A 17,788-nucleotide genomic window follows, 5' to 3' on the forward strand; every position below is an offset into this window, starting at 1 on the left:
TCTGGTGATGGGGCCTTGTAGGTATGCACAGGGCTGGGGATGGTCTCAGCCCTTTGCTTTTTCAGGCAGGGCTCTGCTGCTCAGGGTAACCCAAAGCAGTTCCGAGGCCACATTTTACAAGGGTGAGGTGCTCAGTCTTCTGTAGGAACCTGAGTGGTATCGAATAGTCTTGTTTAAGACATGAGCACTTTCTACAGGGCGCTCATGGTGCTTCTTAGAAAAACAAATAGAACATACGAAAATAGCAATTGTAAAATTGGAACAGAAAAGGTCCAGTGGAATCTTGGCCTCGTGCTGTGACAAGAGGGCTGGTTTACCGAGGCACGATGCTGCTGGGCTGCATGGATTCTCAAATTTATGGACTTGTATTGTTGCCCCTGTGGAATTTTTATGGGCATTATATTGCAATGAATATTGAGGTTACTTGACAAATAAAGGAAATCTTTGTTAATGTGGTTTAAATGGGTGATTGTGACATTATAAATTAGGCAAAGTAGATGTTAAGTGCATTGCAGCCAAGCTAGGGGCCTAATGGAGCTTGTGTTGGCTCATTTTCTGGATGATAGATGGCAGTTGCAGTGCTAACAGCCTGCTCTAGCTCTGAGTGACTTGTACACTTGTTTTACATGGTGCAAGCTAAAACCTGATGCAAGAATACAGAAGTGATGCCCAAAATGTCCCCTGGGAAGTGCTATGACCCCAAGGCAAGGGTCCACCTGATGCTGCCTATGAGTTTCTGCTGCAGTCTCTGTCTGAGGAAGAACACTTCAGTGTTTGGTGCTCCAGCTCCTGCTGGCAGCCCCATACCACCCTTCAGTTCATCCCACAACTATCTAACTGGGATAAAAACTCTCATCCTGCATGAGTCTTTTACACTAACATTTCATTTTAGAGATCTGTTTCTCCAAAGGATGTTAAAGGTCTGGTTTAAAATAAGCAGTTTCAAGTAACTCTTTTTTTCCCCTTCTTTTTCAGTATCCGCAGTGTTATGCAGAAATACCTTGAGGAAAGGGGTGAATTAACCTTTGGCAAGATGTTTCATCAGAAAATTGGTAAGTCATAGTTAAAGTGAAATGTCACTCATGTAAATATTAAGACCTGCTTGCCTGCCACCTCTCTGTAACAACTGCTGGAAACCAGTGTTGGAGATGGTCTGAGGAGCACTGGAGTATGGACAAGACGCAGTAAAACAAAGGTCTTCAATAAAATGAAATGCTGTGGAAGGGAAGAGGATGAAGCAGAGCAATCTGTCAGCTTCATGGGTTGGAAAACTACTGGGAAAATAATTAAATTATTGGAAACATCAAGGAGAAAATTATATTACGTGGTATGGGCTTGTCAGCAATGTAATGTGTCACATCAGTTACACTTTTGTGTTTCCTCTTCAGGGCTAATATGGCCTCTTGATAAGGGAGCAGCAGTAGTAAAGATACTGTATGTGTTACCTTGACTGTCTGACATCATGCTTTTGCTGGCAACAGAGGGAGACGTGGCCTGGCTGAACCTGCTGTGTGATGGGGCAAGCTGCTGGGGAGATGGGCTTGAGAAACAGGTAGTGAGTGCTTCCATGGGCATGTGGAAGGAGTTTGCATCAGAGCATCAGGGATCAGTTACTATGCAGCATTTTAGGTAATGATGTAAATGTTGGGATGAAGAACCTCTGTATGCTGTGTGTGTGACTGTTGACTAGAGGAGGTGGGGGGAATGTGATGCTTTTCAGTCAAAACCAGCAGTGCCCTCTGTGTCTGTGCTGGAATGATCACACAGATCCAGGGTGGAGAACCGCTGCTCAGGTAGACACTGTTAACTGCCTTGGCCATTACACTGAGGTTGTATTGTCTGTGCTGCATCATATGACTAAATATAAAAGCAGGATCATAGCCAGTGAGGCATGTGAAGTAATCCTCTTTTGGCAGAGTATTGTGTCCATCCTGGCCCTGGACTACAAAATATACATGGACCTGCTGGAGAGAGGCCAGGAAAGAGCAGTGGGAATGAGCAGACCTCACTTAGCGGTCTGCTAAACACGACCTACAAGGAGGTATTGAAATAGGGTGTTAATGTAGGCTATAAAAGGGAGAAGTGAGGTTGAACAATCTTCAAAACCAGAAAAGCTGTTGCAGAAATGATGAGGTTGGTCAATTTTCCAGGGGCTTGACATGTGAGTTATTAAAGAATCTGGATACGACTGAAACGGTTTTAGTAGTAGGATGGGTGGTGAAGCAGGAGAACGGATTTCATGAGGGGCTTGTGAAATCCTTGTCCTTTGGCATATGTCTGCTGGGATAATACAGCTGCTCTTGTCTTGCAAAATGGGGACAAAACCATAAAGCAGGCGGGGAAGACTTGAGGAGGTCAATGGATCTATTCCTGTCTGAAGTACACCAAGACTGTAGCTAACAGGGGAAGCAAATGCACCTTGTTGCCCAGGGAGAGTGATGCAATGGGGACATCTTTGGGGTGGTTGAGCTTTAGCTGGGTTCCATGGCTGGTGCAGCAATGTCCAGCCTTCCTGGTTGCCTAGAAATGTGCAGCTCAGTAGGTGGGAGAATATTCCAGAGTGGGAGTTTTGAGTATTGCCAGATTGAAATAAAGAGTATTCACAGATTGTCATTAATGGATTTCATCGCTTTGTGCAGAGAGGGTTGCGGAAACACCAGTCTAAAGGATGCATTCGTAGCAGTCTCAAGGAGCTTTCCATTGTGTTACAGGAGCTGAAGTGTGGCCTGTGTTTTTGTGCATAAAAGCTATCACTTTTTCTTCTGGCCTAAAATTTTGCACTGTAAATACCTTGTTTGCTTGTACTGATGTCTCCCAGCGTGTGCTTCACTTCAGATGTCTGTGCTGAATCATTAGGATTTGCTCTAGCATGGCAGTTGCAAAATAAGTGGAATTTTAAGCAGGCAAACACAGCCTGGCTCTAACTGTTCCGTTGGTGGCAGTGAAGTGGAGTTGTCTTTTTTTTTTATCTCCTTAAACCCAGAGCAGCTTCACTGTCATGGATATTTCTGTTTCTGCAATGGAATACGTTTCATTCACCATTGATTCCAAAGAACAGTGAAGAATGCTGCTGTTATTTAATGAGTTATGGCAATTACAGTTGGGTAACTGTAGCCTTGAAAGGATCCTAGCTTTGTGTTCTTCTGTCCCCCATTCTGGTGGCCATTGAATCTGGCATTTAGGAGCCCCTGGCCGTTTAGAGGCACCATTAACACACCAGTTTGTGTCCCTGGCCTCCAGGTGCACAGCTCGCAGACGTGCAGGGAGGTTTCCTCCCGTGTCCCCATGGTACACTCATAGCAGAGCTTGCCCTTGTTACCTGGCAATGGGGAGGTCGCCTGTGACCACTTGGATGCCATTGAGGTTACTTGTGAAGCTGCTTTCTTCTGAAGTAGGATTTAGACTGGAAGGAAACAAAGATTAAAGAGAAACGCGACTGTTTTTATCAGAAGGCTTTGCATTGCTCTGGAAAATGTTGTATTTCCTTACTGCGGTGGTTCATTTGAATTTGATTGTGTTTTGTAGCTTGTTCTTTGCCATTGAATGGGTTCTGTTTCCAGACGTTAGCATAATTGCTTGTGGTAAAGTACCTTCGGTTTTAGGCAAGCGTGATATGGGAGGCTGTGAAAATAAATCTGGTGAGGTCATTACAAAGTCTAATCGCTTCTTTACTCCCATTGCTGCCTCTTTGCGTGCTGGGGATGCGGCTCAGGCTGGGACCCGGGCCCCAGAGGCAGCTCCTGCTCTGAGGAGTTTCAGTCAGCCAGAGCTGGATGAGTGTCTGGTCCTGAGCTGTAATTCTGCTGCTTCACCCCCTTGCTGCTGGCTCTTCCTGTGCCTTTATTTTCTCAGTTAAAGAGCTGTCTACTATGCAGTGTTTTATCTGTGTATACTAACTATAAAGCTTCATCAAGGCACCTATTCTTTCCTTTGGCAAGCATGTAGATGAGCACTGTTAAGCTGTTTTTTTTCCCCAGAGCACAATTCTTTCTTGCAGCCCCAGGTCATTGTTTTCTCTGGTTTTCAGTCTCCTCCTTTCAAATGCAAACCGCAGGGCTTTGATCAGTTGTCTGATATGATTCTTTCTGATGTCCTATGCGGAGCCATTCCTGTTGGATGTTTTCCTATGAGTATGTCTAATTATGGTGCTGTTCTTATCAGGTGCAAGTGCTTATCTTTAATGAGCCCTTAAATCCTTTTAGGATCAGCGTTTTCCAGGCCCCACTCTAAAAGTTTGGCCTAAATTCCCTCCCTGCCACCTTCTCCAGGTGTGCAACTGCAGGGACAGCTTGAGCTTGGAAACCAAAACCTTAGCTCTGCCCTTTGGATTCACCTTAAAAGCAGGAACTCCATCAGCAGGCAATGGCAGCAGCCTTCCAGGGATGAAACTGGCCTGGAGGCTTCATAAGGTCTGCGTAAACAAGTGTCTGTCCTCTCTTTGTATCTTTGTCTTCGTGAAGGCAAATGGGTTGCTCTCCTCTCTTGAAGATGGGATGACAGCTTGCAGGAGTGATGCTCCAGAATGATCTTGAACTCGAAGAATCTCCTGATGACTCAGAGGACATGAAGATACAGAACCACCCAGAAAAGCGCTCTGGCAGCATTCAGTAGCCCAGCAGCCGGCTGTTCCCACTGAAGCTGCTTCCTCCACAGCAGAAGCTTCATGGGGGAAGTACAGGCTGTCTCGAAGCGGAGTGCGTAACCACCTCTAGCTAGTTTTCATTTTACCACATCCTGTTTGCTACACCACCAGATTATGTGTTTGCTTTAGCAAAAGAGATGTTTTCTGGTATCCCCATATCTATCCCTTACGTGTAGGACCCGCTCTTGGTTCACGATGGGGTTGTCCTCGTGCTGCGGGGTGGGCACGCCTGTGACAGCGCCGCTTCCAGAGGGCAGTTTGGGAATGAGCTGGAATGAGCGTAGCTGTTGGGTGGATCAGGGTCTGCTCAGCCAGTGCAGCTGCCAAGTGTGAACTGGAGTGAATTAGGTCATAGTGTTGCTTTAGAGCAGGATTATCGAGGTTATTAAAGTTAAAGGCTTTGGAGCAAACTTGTTGCTGGTTATAATTCAGTGACTCTTACGTCTGACACTGGACTTACTGACAAATTGCATCTATGTGGTAGGCAGTGAACAAAATCAGCTTAGGTCTTATGGGATGTGACAGTAAAGCATCCTGCAGCTTCAGGTCCTGGCTTGGTTCAGCCTTGGGTTCTCTGGTAACAGCTTGGGAGCTGGTGGGTTGTGGCAGTTTGTCTACACCCCTCTCGGTTTCTCATCGGTTACACAGAGCCGTTGGGTTTGGGTTTTGGGGAAAGACGAGACCAGAAGGTGTTTGAGCTGTTCCAGCAGCTGGTCATGCTGCAGTTTCAGCCTTTCACCTTGCCTAGGAAGTGACTTGTGTGTTTTTTTTTTTTTCTCTGAAACTGGATCTGATTTCTGATTTATTTTCTTGAAATCCACTTGCAAAAATGACCAATTAAAACCCATGTAGTTGACGTAACAAGTTACAAATGTGGTTTTTTTTTTTTCCTATTTACCATCTCCTTTTGCTTAGTGAGGAGTGATCGTTCTTGGGTGATTCATTTAACTGTCTTTCATATCCACTTAAATCAGCAGGCTCCAAGTTGGAGGTCTTCCCAGCCAGGGTGAGCATTTTGCCATCTGCATCAGTGCTTCTTCCTACACGCACACGTCTTCTGCGGGGCTCTCGCTTCTTCTCTGCTCCCTTTACACTGCAGCAGCTAAGTATAGCTAATGTATATTCCTTTTAGCTGAGTTTCCAGAGCAGATGAGCCTTGGGTCTCTTTTGTAGTTCCTCCTGCACAGGCAACCTCCATCTGCAGGGAGGGACTTCTCTGCCTGCCCTCTGCAGTTAGAGGGAAACGTGCTCCTGGCCGTTGTGGCTGCTGTTTCCTCCTGCTCTGGCAGTGACAACGTTGAGAAAAGCCCAAACCCCTCCAAACAAGGGTGAGAACAGCTAAAGAGGTGGTTTTTCTTCGGGCAGTGAATCACGCTTTCTGTTGCTTGTTTCTCCACTTCTGGACCCAGCATATTTGATTATTTCAGAATTTTGATGCTAATCACTAAGCGGATCTTGAGTGAAAATCTGTTGAGAAAAACATTCTTGCTCTTCCTCTTTCTGTTGCCAGTGTGGTAGCACAGCGCACTGCGCTCCCCGAGATGCCTAAAAATAACAGGCTGGGAAAAGCACCTCCCTAGAGCATTATTTAAGCTATTGTTTAGTTTAAGCATAAGATCTATGTGCCGTTGGCATTCTGAACTAATTAAATAGGCCCCTGAGGACAGAACAAGGAAAGCAGTAAAACTTCATTGGAAGTAAAGAAAAGCACCTGAGGTTTTTACTATTAAATGAGCGGGGGATGACAAAATTATCAGCAGATCTTGCTCCTAGTCTGCTCGAGATGACTCTGAAGCTGCAGCTTGGACGTGCAAGTGGTGGGGCTGGCCTGGGCGTGCTGGGAGCTGATGGTGGACTGAAATCCTCCCTCCTTCCGGGGAGAGGACTGTGGTGAGCAGGAGGGGCCACCCAAAACCCCATGTGAAGTGTTTAGAACCAGATTGTTTTGAGAGCCAAAGTCACCTGCAGGTTGTACGTTAGCTACTGACCTAGGACTTGAGTGAGGGCAAGTGTCGCAGCCTTGGATTTCTTTCTTAACAGTGTCCATGAGACTTGCAGCACTGCGATAATTTTACTCTGTTTCTGGTATGTTGATGTTGAATAAAGTGCAGTCATGTAATAGGGAAAATAGGTACTTGCTTGGTGGGTTTTCTGTACAAGCAAGAAGGCAGGTTAGTTGTTGAAGTGCTTTTCTCCTGAGGTTCTGTTTCTGGCCTAGGGGAAACAGCCACCATACCGAAGTAGGCACCATCCAAATCAGGAAGTAACTAGATGAGCAAAACGCCCCATATTTAAAACACTGCTTGAAGACTGATCTTCTTCTTCCTCGTGTTACTTCTTATTTTCAGTTCAAGTTTAGACTAAAACCTGGATTCTGGAGAGCCTGCGGGAGGGTTTCTGAATCCGTTGAACTCGTGCTTTCTTTGCACTGTTGAGATGATCAGTTAAAAACAGCACAAAGCCCAAACCGCAGGTCGAGGTCGGAAACTGGGCGACTGTAAACTGAAACAGAAACGATTCGTTTAAGATATTTCATAGGATCATAGGATGGGTTGGGTTGGAAAGGACCTTCTGATCATCTAGTTCCAACCCCCACATTCCAGCCAATTTCACAGTGATTCTCCACTTTATCAAACTGGGGTGTGGGCAGTGAAAGAGAGAAAATACATACTGTGTGCAGTCTCCCTTCACCAAAGTAGGGTTAGGTTTGAGATCTGCTTTCTGTGTCATGATTTAACTGTTACTGGATGCTAAATTTCTTTAAACATACTTTATTTTGTGGTAAAGTAAAAGCGATGCTTGCATGAATTACATTGAAGATCATTTAGAGGGATAATGATGAACATTCCCACTGCAGATTTTATGTGCAGGCAGCTTTAAGGAGGTGTCTGTCTTGTGTGTCAGGGACAAACAGTATCCAAAGTCACTATAAAAAATGTATGTATTCATTTTGGGTTTTCTTCTTGTCATAAATAATTGAGCATTTCTTTGCTGGGATGCATCCTGATATGCTCCCATGCGTGCTGGTGCAGAGGGGTTGAAAATACTCAATTGTGTGATTTCCCAGAGGAGCTGCAGATTAATTCTGGGCTTTAAGGTAGAAAAAAAATATATATCCTATCCTCTGGAACTTCATATAATGGATAATGTACTGAATAGTCAGAGGGGAGATTGAGATGAGATATTGGGAAGAAGCTCTTCCCTGTGAGGGTGCTGAGGTGCTGGCACAGGGTGCCCAGAGAAGCTGTGGCTGCCCCATCCCTGGCAGTGCTCAAGGCCAGGTTGGACACAGGGGCTTGGAGCAAGCTGCTTCAGTGGAAGGGGTCCCTGCAGGGGTTGGAGGTGGATGAGCTTTAAGGTCCCTTCCAACACAAACCAGTCTGGGATTCTGTGGAACTCATCTTTAATATACTGCAAAGTGACTTCCATACCAAAGATGTTTTTTTCTACCTTCTTGTTTGAGCTTTCTTAGCCCATTTCTGATGGGATGTTCTCCTCGTATACCAGCAGTGATGGTGTGCAGTCATGATTTCCCCCCTCTCCTCCCCAGCAATTTCTCAGTCAGTCCAAAACGCTTGCACTCCCATGGAGTTTTTATCAGTGTGCCTTGAAACAATTCACCCCCTAATGAAGCCTCTGCACACCACTGTGAAATAGGTAAATATTAGTTTCCCATGTCTGTAACGTGGCATGATAACGACTTTAATGAGATTTACCTGCATAGCTCTCTACTCCTAATAAGCAGATTCTGTGGTCCTGCCAGTGCTACTCATTCATCTCAGTGGGATAACTCATTAGTAACAGGAGAAAAGCTCAGGAAGAAGGAAAAAAGTAAGTAGACCCTGAATTACTGAAGCTCTTAAGTCTTCTGCCTTTCAGCTTTTAAGAGACAGAGCAGTTAGCCACAGAGCACAGAAGCTGGAGAGCTCTGGCTGTTGATTTCCTCATCGATTTGTTTGTAGGGCAGATATTTACTATAAACCTTTCAACTGCTCTTATTGTTCTGTACCAGTATCTGTCCTCTAAAAGAATGATGCATAACAGGACTTGCAAGCCCCCTGAGGAATTTGTCCAGATTTCCAAGGTTCTTGCTGCAGAGCATCACTTGGGGATGGTCAGGAGGTGAGTGACACCATCAGAACATGAATCTTCACACTGTGTAGGGGAGCAGAGCAGTAACCTTGTGGGGTTGCTGCTTCTCTCTTTCCTGGCCTCTTTCCCCTGACAGCGTTGTCCAGCCAGTGCCTCCGTAACGTTCTGCTCTCAGATATGTGCACGTCTGCAGTGGTTGGGGTAGAAAATCTGCAGTCAGAGACCTACAAAACAGTTTCTTAATGTTTCTAGATGCCTCTGTCATTAATGTCTTTGATTTAATGGGGAAAGAGGCTGAAGAGAAGTAGAGCCATCTGTTTCTGAACCTCCGGCTCTCAGCAGCTTTCTTCTTAGAGTGCACAGAACGAACCAGAGGAAGGCTTTAAAATTCATGTAGGAGAATCATCTGTGCTCTGTCACTGTTGTTTTAGCGGTTTTGCTCCTCTTTACCTAAGTGCTGTGTGTATTTACTAGCTGAATACTACTGGTTTTGTGTTCTGATTCTAACCACAGTACAACAGACTTCCTAGATGCCGTGGCAGAATGGTTTGGATCGTTGCAGCGGTTCAGGTACTGAACAGTCCTGGCTAAGGTGAATACTGGCATCAGAGACTTGAGAATCCACTTTTGCTGTGAACTTATTCCATGTCTTCAATAAATGATGTTAGTGCCTTGCTCTTCCCCAGGCAACAGGCCCTTCCTCATAAGTAGAAATACACCTCCCAGTGGGCTTCGTGTGCTTAATAATTCATAGTGGTGAGCAGTTCATGGTGTGGAGGGGTCAGAAGAGACAGTGTGCTTTCCAATAGTGAGGGGTGTTGCCTTGCCTTATCATAGAATCACAGAATAGTTAGGGTTGGAAAGGACCTTAAGATCCTGCAGTTCCAACCCCCCTGCCATGGGCAGGGACACCTCACACTAAACCATGGCACCCAAGGCTTCATCCAACCTGGCCTTGAACATTGCCAGGGATGGAGCATTCACAACCTCCCTGGGCAACCCCTTCCAGTGCCTCACCACCCTAATTATGTAAGCAATTTGCAAAGGTTGTATAATGGAAAAACACTGATCAAGAAAACGACGACTGGCACGTCCTTCGTGGGGACCGAACATCCTTGTGACGTGGGGAAAGAACCACTGTGACAAATAACAACCGTTGTGACGTTTTTAAGCTGCTCATGCTTGTTAGCGTGCTCCTAGCTTGCTAGTAGCTGCTAATACCACTTGCAAAAGCGGTGGGAGTTTCTTCTATGTACAAGTGAAAAGAGAACAAAACCTCAAGTGCTGTATATTTCTTGATGAGCTTCAGTGAAGGAATTTAATCACGTTCTTTGCAAGAACTGATGGATTGAAATGAAATGCTTCAACTCTGTGTTTCGTTGTCCTTTTAAAATTAGAATAGTTATGTGTGATACCAGTCCATCTTTCAGAGGAAGGTTTTCTGATGTACAACCCTCTTTTTTCATTCACCTTTGGTATGTGAATACATACTTGACTTCCTCATCCCTGGCAGTGCTCAAGGCCAGGTTGGACGGGGCTTGGAGCAACCTGGTCTAGAGGAAGGTGTCCCTGCCCGTGGTAGTGGGTTGGAACTGGATGGGCTTTAAGGTCCCTTCCAGCCTAAACCATTCTGTGGTTCTGTGACTTTAGTGAAATGGAATTCTGGAGACCAGAATATGAAAGGTATGTCCTAATTTGGTTCAGCTATAAGTTTTCCCTGTTCTTTTATTTTCATGGCTTTAAGTAGTGATTTATTGCATGTTCAGTATTCAGAGGCACATTTCATGAGGATATTAGGGTGATAACCTGGTGGTTTGGGGTTTTTTTTTTGAGGTAAAGATCCAGTGGCAATTGCAGCGGGTGAAGCACAGACATGGCATTTTTAATGGTTTACAGCTGCATGTTAAAGACAGAGCACGTTCTCCTTTTCATAGGAACCCTTTTATCCTGTGAATTGCTGTGCTGCCACTTGACATCCTGACAGCTGCTGGTGCTGTCCTTTGGAAGTGCTGAGCTCCTGGCTGCTGTCAGGACGGGTATTTACAGTGCGCCTTCTTGTTTGAGATGCAGGCTCTCTAATCCACCTCAGGTTATTTGGCTCTGAGCCGCTCTGCGGGGCTACAAGCAGAACAGTGATTGAATGCTCGTGGTAAGACAGTGCATTATCTGCTTAAGATCCTCTCCCTTGCGGGCCTGGGTTGAGGATTAGCACACAATCTGTGAATACTCCTCCATCGTGTCCAGTACGTGTGTGCTGGAGGAGGTGAAGGCGCGCACAGCTCCGGGATTTGGGACCAGGGCTGACCACATTGTAACAAGTGTTAGTGATTTCACAGGGGAAAGCTATTGGAAAACATGCGTGGAAATAAGGATTTTCTTTGAAGACACTTGAAACCTTGCAGCCAAAGTTTATTTTCCTATAATGATTTATAGGCATCATTAAACAAGCTACCTGGCAACTTAGTAATGCTGGGCTCAGTTTGAGTCTGTTGTAGGGAAGCTGTTCTGCGCTCCTCCCCACTGTATGCAAGTCCTGTCTTGGAAAAGACAATTTGTTCTTTTGCCCTGCTTCTTATGCACACAGATATGTTTTAATTTGTTGTGATGTATTTTCAAGGAACAGTGAATGTACTTTAGGCTCTATTAGGAAAAATAGGTTAAGGACAAACAGCTCGTAATTGGAAAGCAAAGTAGTGAAATCTGTGGTGCCTTCTGGGCTGGGAGGATTTCTGTGGCTTTGTACCTAGCCCAAGCTGTGATTCCTACGCAGATGAGTTTTCCTGGGTAGTAACAAGTCTCTTTGTTCCTGAACAAGGAAATCAGTGGTTCTCTCAATTCTAGAGCTTTTAGGTGGTCTTAATTATGCTGTGCTATGGCAACTGAGCGCATGTAGCGTACAGAACAAGATCCTGAACTTGGCTGGATGTGCCTTAACAGCTGCAGCCTGATTCAAATCACAGCTTTTACATGGTTTAATAACAGAGTCTACCCCTAATGTTTTGTGTCTGTGACCCTGGTCTGTTACTGCTACCGGTGCTGGCCGCTGTGGAGTGTCGGTTGAGGTTTGCTGTTACTGCATCCTGCAGGTTCCTTGGCAGTCCTGCACAAGAGGCTTTGCTGGAGGCAAGTTGTCTGTGTCCATGTGCTTCTGCTCCTCTGACTTCTTCACGCTGTTGTCTGAATTCAGCCACATAAATATCAGGAGATTCTTGGAGGGTCTCAGGATAGAGATGTTTAAGGGCCCTAAATGAGGAAAGCTCCTTGTGTTGCGTGCTTCGCACCAGCCTGATGTTGGGAAGCTTGTGCTGATGCTTCCTCTGCCTGGAGCTGGAGCCATTCGCTGCAGCCGAGGTCTGAGGAGCCTGGTTCTGGTGCAGATGCCACTGCTTGCTGGGTTGTCGTTATTCTCTATTTATACACAGCACATTTAGATAGGATTTGGAAGCAGCTTGGTATTTTTGTTTTCTAATTTGCTATTTTGCCTACTCGAAAGTGCCTACATCAGCATTTTGGACCACGTTCAGGTCTGCTGTAAATAGCTGCAGCTTCCTTTCAGTCAGTGACATTGTGAATGCTTACATCAGGGCGGAGTGTGTCTGTTTTTAGCTCTGCTGTCTTACCTAGTCGTTTCTGTTTGTTTTAATAAGGTTGTTATTTACTCCCGTTAAAAGGGGTATTTGGATCAGATAGGAATAAAATTCCGGTTAGAGTGAGATAAGTCGTTCTCTGCAAGGTTTGTTTCATTACAGAGTTCCTCATTAATTGTGTTATTATTATCCCGTGCTCTCAATTAATTCACATTGTGGTGGAGATCAAGATGTGGTGTTGTGAGTGCAGGAGTGACCTTGAGCAGGCAGAAGGCCAGCGCTGTCCCCTGGGCTGGCCTCTGGCATGGCTCTGGCTGCTGTCCTGCTGCCCAGTGCTGCAGAGCTGAACCTGCTGATGGGGCAATGACTCCTGCTTAAAGAGCACTGGTAGCAGGGCAGGAAAATGACATGGAGCTGTAAACTGAGAAGGTGGCTTTTGTCCCTGCAAGTGGAAAGGGCAGCATTTCTTTATTAAAGCTGTAAGAGAAGGGTTTGACATTGCAGGGTGGATACAGCCCATGGGCATCGGCCTCGCTGCAGAACAGGCTGTGATTGTATGAAATATTGTTGTGTTCCTTTTTAAAAGACATGGGTTAACCGGAGGCCCTTCCTTGTCCCTTTCCAAGCTGGTGAAACCAACCTTGGCTGGTGGGGGATGAGTTCTGGGAATGGGCTGATGGATTGAGAGGATGCTGGGGTCATCACCTCAGTCTCCCCATCTGTCCAGTTAAAACTGAGCTGCAAACCCCAAGGGGTGTCTTTATCCCTCCTTGAAAGACATTTTGTCTTGGTTATTGGTTAGTGCAATTAATGGCATTTGGCAAACTTATCTGCAGAGGATTGCCCATCAAAAGATAATGGAGAAAAGATACTGTCTGGAGAGTGGGAAAGTTGAGGCTTGGCGCTCGGTCTGTCTCGTACTCCAGTGTGTGCATTATGGGTACCATCCAGCGCTGTGGTGGTACCAGAAAAAGCTTTTAAGAACTATTTTTCTTTTCCCTTAACAAGTAGTGATGTGGTTGTTGCAGAAATTATATAGTATAGAGGAAGAGATCTTTAAAGCAAAAGCTGTCAGCATCTTGATTTCATAAATAATTGCTGGTTCCTTTTATCTGTTACTTAACGCTATCATTTTTCTAATTCCTGCTTTCTGTTCTGGGTCTGATTTTTTGGTGTGTTGTTCAAGGTGCTTATTGTGCTCTGCGTCAGTTCTGCCTGAAACTTCTTCAAACTCCTGTCACTTCTTCACTGCTGCGTCTGTCAATTAGTTCTGCAATTATGTGAGAGCTGCAGTTTCTGGCTAGTAATTTTTCACTCAATCTCAGAGCAGCAATGGGAGAGATTTCCTTTATGCTGCGGTAGAAATGCAGACTCTGGGAGGTGGCAACACAAACACTTCCAGTGCAGAGAGCGTCAGGCTTTCACTGGATTTGTTTGAGATCAGGATGGTGGGAAGAGGTGCCCTGAGCTGATACCTGGGGATGTGGATTGAACAGTCAGGCAAGCTGCAAATGCAAGATGAGGGAGGAGCAGGATGTTTGTATTTGCATTGGTGCTGTAAAAGAGTTTAAGGCAAATCATTCCGGAAAAGGTTAAAATCACAGAATCTCAGGCTGGGTTGTGTTGAAGGGACCTTAAAGCTCATCCAGCTCCAGCCATGGGCAGGGACCCCTTCCACTGGAGCAGCTTGCTCCAAGCCCCTGTGTCCAACCTGGCCTTGAGCACTGCCAGGGATGGGGCAGCCACAGCTTCTCTGGGCACCCTGTGCCAGCGCCTCAGCACCCTCCCAGGGAAGAGCTTCTGCCTAAGAGCTCAGCTCAGTCTCCCCTCTGGCAGGTTAAAGCCATTCCCCTTGGCCTGTCCCTACAGGCCCTATGTTTTCATGCTAAGATTTATTTTACTGCAGTATTTTTAATATTTTTTTTTTTATCAGGCTTTAAAATGCAGCTGTAATAATTCTGCTCATGTTCACTGGAGCTGAGTAGCAGCATTGTCTCATACTTGGTATGGCTGTAACATATTATGACTGTATCAATCATCTCTAAAGGTTCCTAACTTCTCATTTGGGATGTCTTTATCTTCTTGCACAGCAGTGCAGTTTAGAACAGAGCCCTGGAGAGAAGCAGCTTTGCAGCGCGAGCAGCATCAGCCTCCTCTTGTTCCCTGCCGTAATGAAATGAAACAGTTTGGAAAACACTAAAGCAGGGCTCCGGTGTTCACCAGGGCATTGTTGAGGTGGTGTTGGTGTATTTTCACCCTCCTCCCACTGTTGTCTTTGTGGGGTGGGTTTTGTTGTTTGTGGGTTTGTTTGGGGACCAGCCAGTGGCTGGGACCTCGCCAGGGATTTTTCTTTCAGTGCATTCATTGCTGTTTGTGCTGCTCTTTAGTCTCTTAATTACACGACTGTAATCTTCTTTGGTTCATTGTCCAAGGGAAAGTTCAGTCAATTCAGCAGTGTTTTGCTCGGTGCCGCTGCTGCTTGCATCGTGTGTAAAGTAAGGAGTTGGGTGTGTGCCCTCAGTGGCAGGTTTTGCTCTGAGCCAGGTTTGGGCCACGTTCTCCATGCTCTAGAGGTGCCAGGAGCAGCTCTGGGGTTTGGGCAGGAGAAGGGACAGCCTGGGACCTGCTCGGAGCCCTGCTGGAGGGACCCCTCGTGTCCCCACTGGGGACTGGTGGAGCAAGATCCTTCGCATGAGCTGTGGGGATCGCAGGGGCTGCTCTGGTGCTGCGCTCCTGTCCCCTCTGCAGCAAGAGAAACAGCTCATCAAGAGTATGCCCAGCACAGCAGGAACCGAGACAAGGCCTTAGAAGAGAAGGAAGCCCCAGTGTGAGCGCAGATTGCTGCAGGGAGGAGCAAGTTTGGAGGATCTCGGAAGGGAATCTCGTCATCGGATGTCTGTCCTTCTTCAGAGAGCAAACCCCAGTTTGTGTAACCTTTGAAATGCCATTCTAACCAGCTAAATGAGCTGAGCCAAGCATGGGAGCTGTCTGGTCATAATCCCTTTGCTGGTGTTCTGATTCTTGTGACAAAGAAATCCAGAGGACCCCAGGAAAACAAGTGCTTCAATAGGAAGTGTAACTTGGGATCTGGATGTATCTAGAGGGGCTATCAAGAAGCTGATCAGTGTTTTCATTATAAATAAATTAAAGCTTTTGTTTGCCTGATTACCAGTGCTTTATCTGCTGGGACTGATGGGTAGCTGGTGGGTTTCTTCTTATTTAGGTCCTTGATAAAATCAGGTGATAGTGAGATGAAAGGGCATGATGCTCATAACTGACAGTTAATGCCCTCCTGTGCATACTACAATGGAATTACTGGGTAGTATAGTCTGGAATACAGGAGATGTTGTAGGTGGCTGTATTATCTCTTAGTCGAGCATATAGTTTTGCTGTAAATTCAAATTACAACAACATTTTAATTAAGTCAGGTCTTCTGTACATGTAATCCCTTCTCTGTGTTCTTATAAATGTTAGTGTTAAATATTGTGTGTATTTTAAGTTGAAAAGGGGCATTTTCTGTCTCCACATGTTGCTTTCTGGGAAGGAAAAGGAGCAGGGAAGCGATGGAGCAGTGCCCAGCCAGTGTCAGCCCTTGGCTCGGCCGCTCTGCTGCTTCTTGCTCCCTTTGCTATTCGAGTTCATGTTTTCCTGGTCTTACCTCCAAAAGATGGCTGTGATTTCCATAAGCAGCAGTACCTCTAAATAAGGAAAGGTATTGCCTGGTGTGGTGGGGTGAGACCTGGTTCATTTACAGCTCTGAGGGGCTGTAAACCCAAAGCATGAGCTGCGGCAGCAGATTCCCATGTAAAGTCAAAGGGTAGCAGGTACCAGCCCCGGAGCACTTAGGGACATCACTTCCATGAGACTCAGCTTGTCACGGTGCATAGAGATGCTTATAATGGAAAATACTCATCAGCAGGCTGCAGAGGTCACGCTTTAAATTACTTGTAAAGGAGCTATAAAGATTCTGATGTAATTTATTGTGCTATAAAACCTATTAGAGGTAACATTAACCAGTAATTTAAAACTGGGAATGCAGAAGAGGTTGTTTTTTATCAATAAAGTGTAGGTAAATCTGTTTCAAAACCAAACCATGTGAATAGTATTTAGTCTTTACTCTGAAAAAAGGAACAAAACCTGATCCTTTGAGAGGAATGGGATATTCCAGTGCAGTATGGAAACATTTCATACAATTCTCAGCAGGTAGAAATTGGAATATGCTTTATGGGAGGTAAGTGAGGCTTATGACCCTTTTCTGTTCTGAACGCTGGTGGTGGGAATTGCTGAGCCTTGGGACCAGGGGTCTCTGCAGGTGTAGATAATCCAGGATGTTACCTGGGGGCTGCATCCCTGTTGACAGGTTACTGCAGTAATGATATGGCATTTTCTGATTTTATTTTTCCCTTTTCTCTTTCCTTTCCAGGATTTTTGCTGTTTAAAGACTATTGCTTGAACGAGATTGATGAAGCTGTCCCTCAACTGAAGTTTTATGAAGAGGTAAGGAGGAAGGCTCTCCCTCTGCTCCTCGGGGATGCTGAGAGGGGAGGAGAGGCATCCAGGGGGAATTTGGAACCTTGTTCTCAGTCACTTCAGCTTCACAGTGGGATGGCTGGTTCATAAGAGACAGTCTTTGATATAGTAACGGTGGCACCTCAAAGGGACAAACCCATCCCTTCAGCCAAGCTCAGGAGAGTTTTAAGACAGCAGTGTAACTATTGACAAGTTGGCAATTTGGTACGGTCATGGTTGATATGGTCAGTTGTGCTCCGTTGTCAGGAGATAATCAGCAGAGGAACCCACAGACACAGTGCCCAAGGCAGGCATCATGCAGAGGGATCTGTAATTTGGGGGAGCATGTTGTATCCTTCCCATCTCTCCTCGGCTGGGGGGCCCCGGCAGCACGGGGACCCCGAGGAGCCTCCTCGCTCCATTCATTCCGTGCTCTATTTGTGAGGCTCTAAATATAAAAGTGTAGTTAATCCTGTCAGAGGTGCTGGTTTCAGTTCAAACACGCAGACGTGCTGGGAAGAGGCAGCCTCTGCTGCTCACTAGTAATTAGAAAAGCTGCCTGAGATAACCTTTTGTCTGGATTACTCTTAAGCTGATGAGTTGAATTTCTCTTGCTGGCAGCACAGAATAGCTGGAGTTGGTCATTGGTGGGAGAGAACCCAACAACACGCAGCTCCCCCTCCTCACATATTAGATGCTGTCAATAAAGAAGGATCTTTTTCCTATTGTTTCCACCTTTTTATATCCTGAAGGTATCACTGTCATAGGTAATCAAAAAGGCAAGTTGTCAGGGATTGTTTAGCGGGTATTTTTAGCTGCCTCTTTATCTCTGAAACAATTTGGAATTGTATTTTTAGGTTATTAGCAAAGTGTGGCTTAAAAAGAACTTCAGTGCTTTGTCAGGTACTGCTCAAAAAGTCCCATTACAGATATTCCAGGAGGGGTTTGGTGCAGCGTT

The 17,788-nt window shown here is 45.7% G+C and overlaps 1 protein-coding gene across 1 annotated transcript in view; it reads left to right on the plus strand.

Annotated features, from left to right (window-relative positions):
• The window catches only part of GRK3 (G protein-coupled receptor kinase 3), a 57,476-nt gene that overhangs the window by 13,830 nt on the left and 25,858 nt on the right, over positions 1-17,788 (plus strand). The window contains exons 2-3 of the mRNA XM_061466516.1: positions 976-1,052; positions 16,745-16,818. Coding sequence (XP_061322500.1) covers positions 976-1,052; positions 16,745-16,818 — 151 coding nt within the window. The remainder of the gene's footprint in view (positions 1-975; positions 1,053-16,744; positions 16,819-17,788) is intronic.

Source organism: Pezoporus flaviventris, unplaced genomic scaffold (genome assembly GCF_033815535.1).
Source record: "Pezoporus flaviventris isolate CSIRO_AGI_PZ_B2104156 unplaced genomic scaffold, CSIRO_AGI_Pfla_v1 ptg000041l, whole genome shotgun sequence".
Lineage (NCBI taxonomy): Eukaryota > Metazoa > Chordata > Aves > Psittaciformes > Psittacidae > Pezoporus > Pezoporus flaviventris.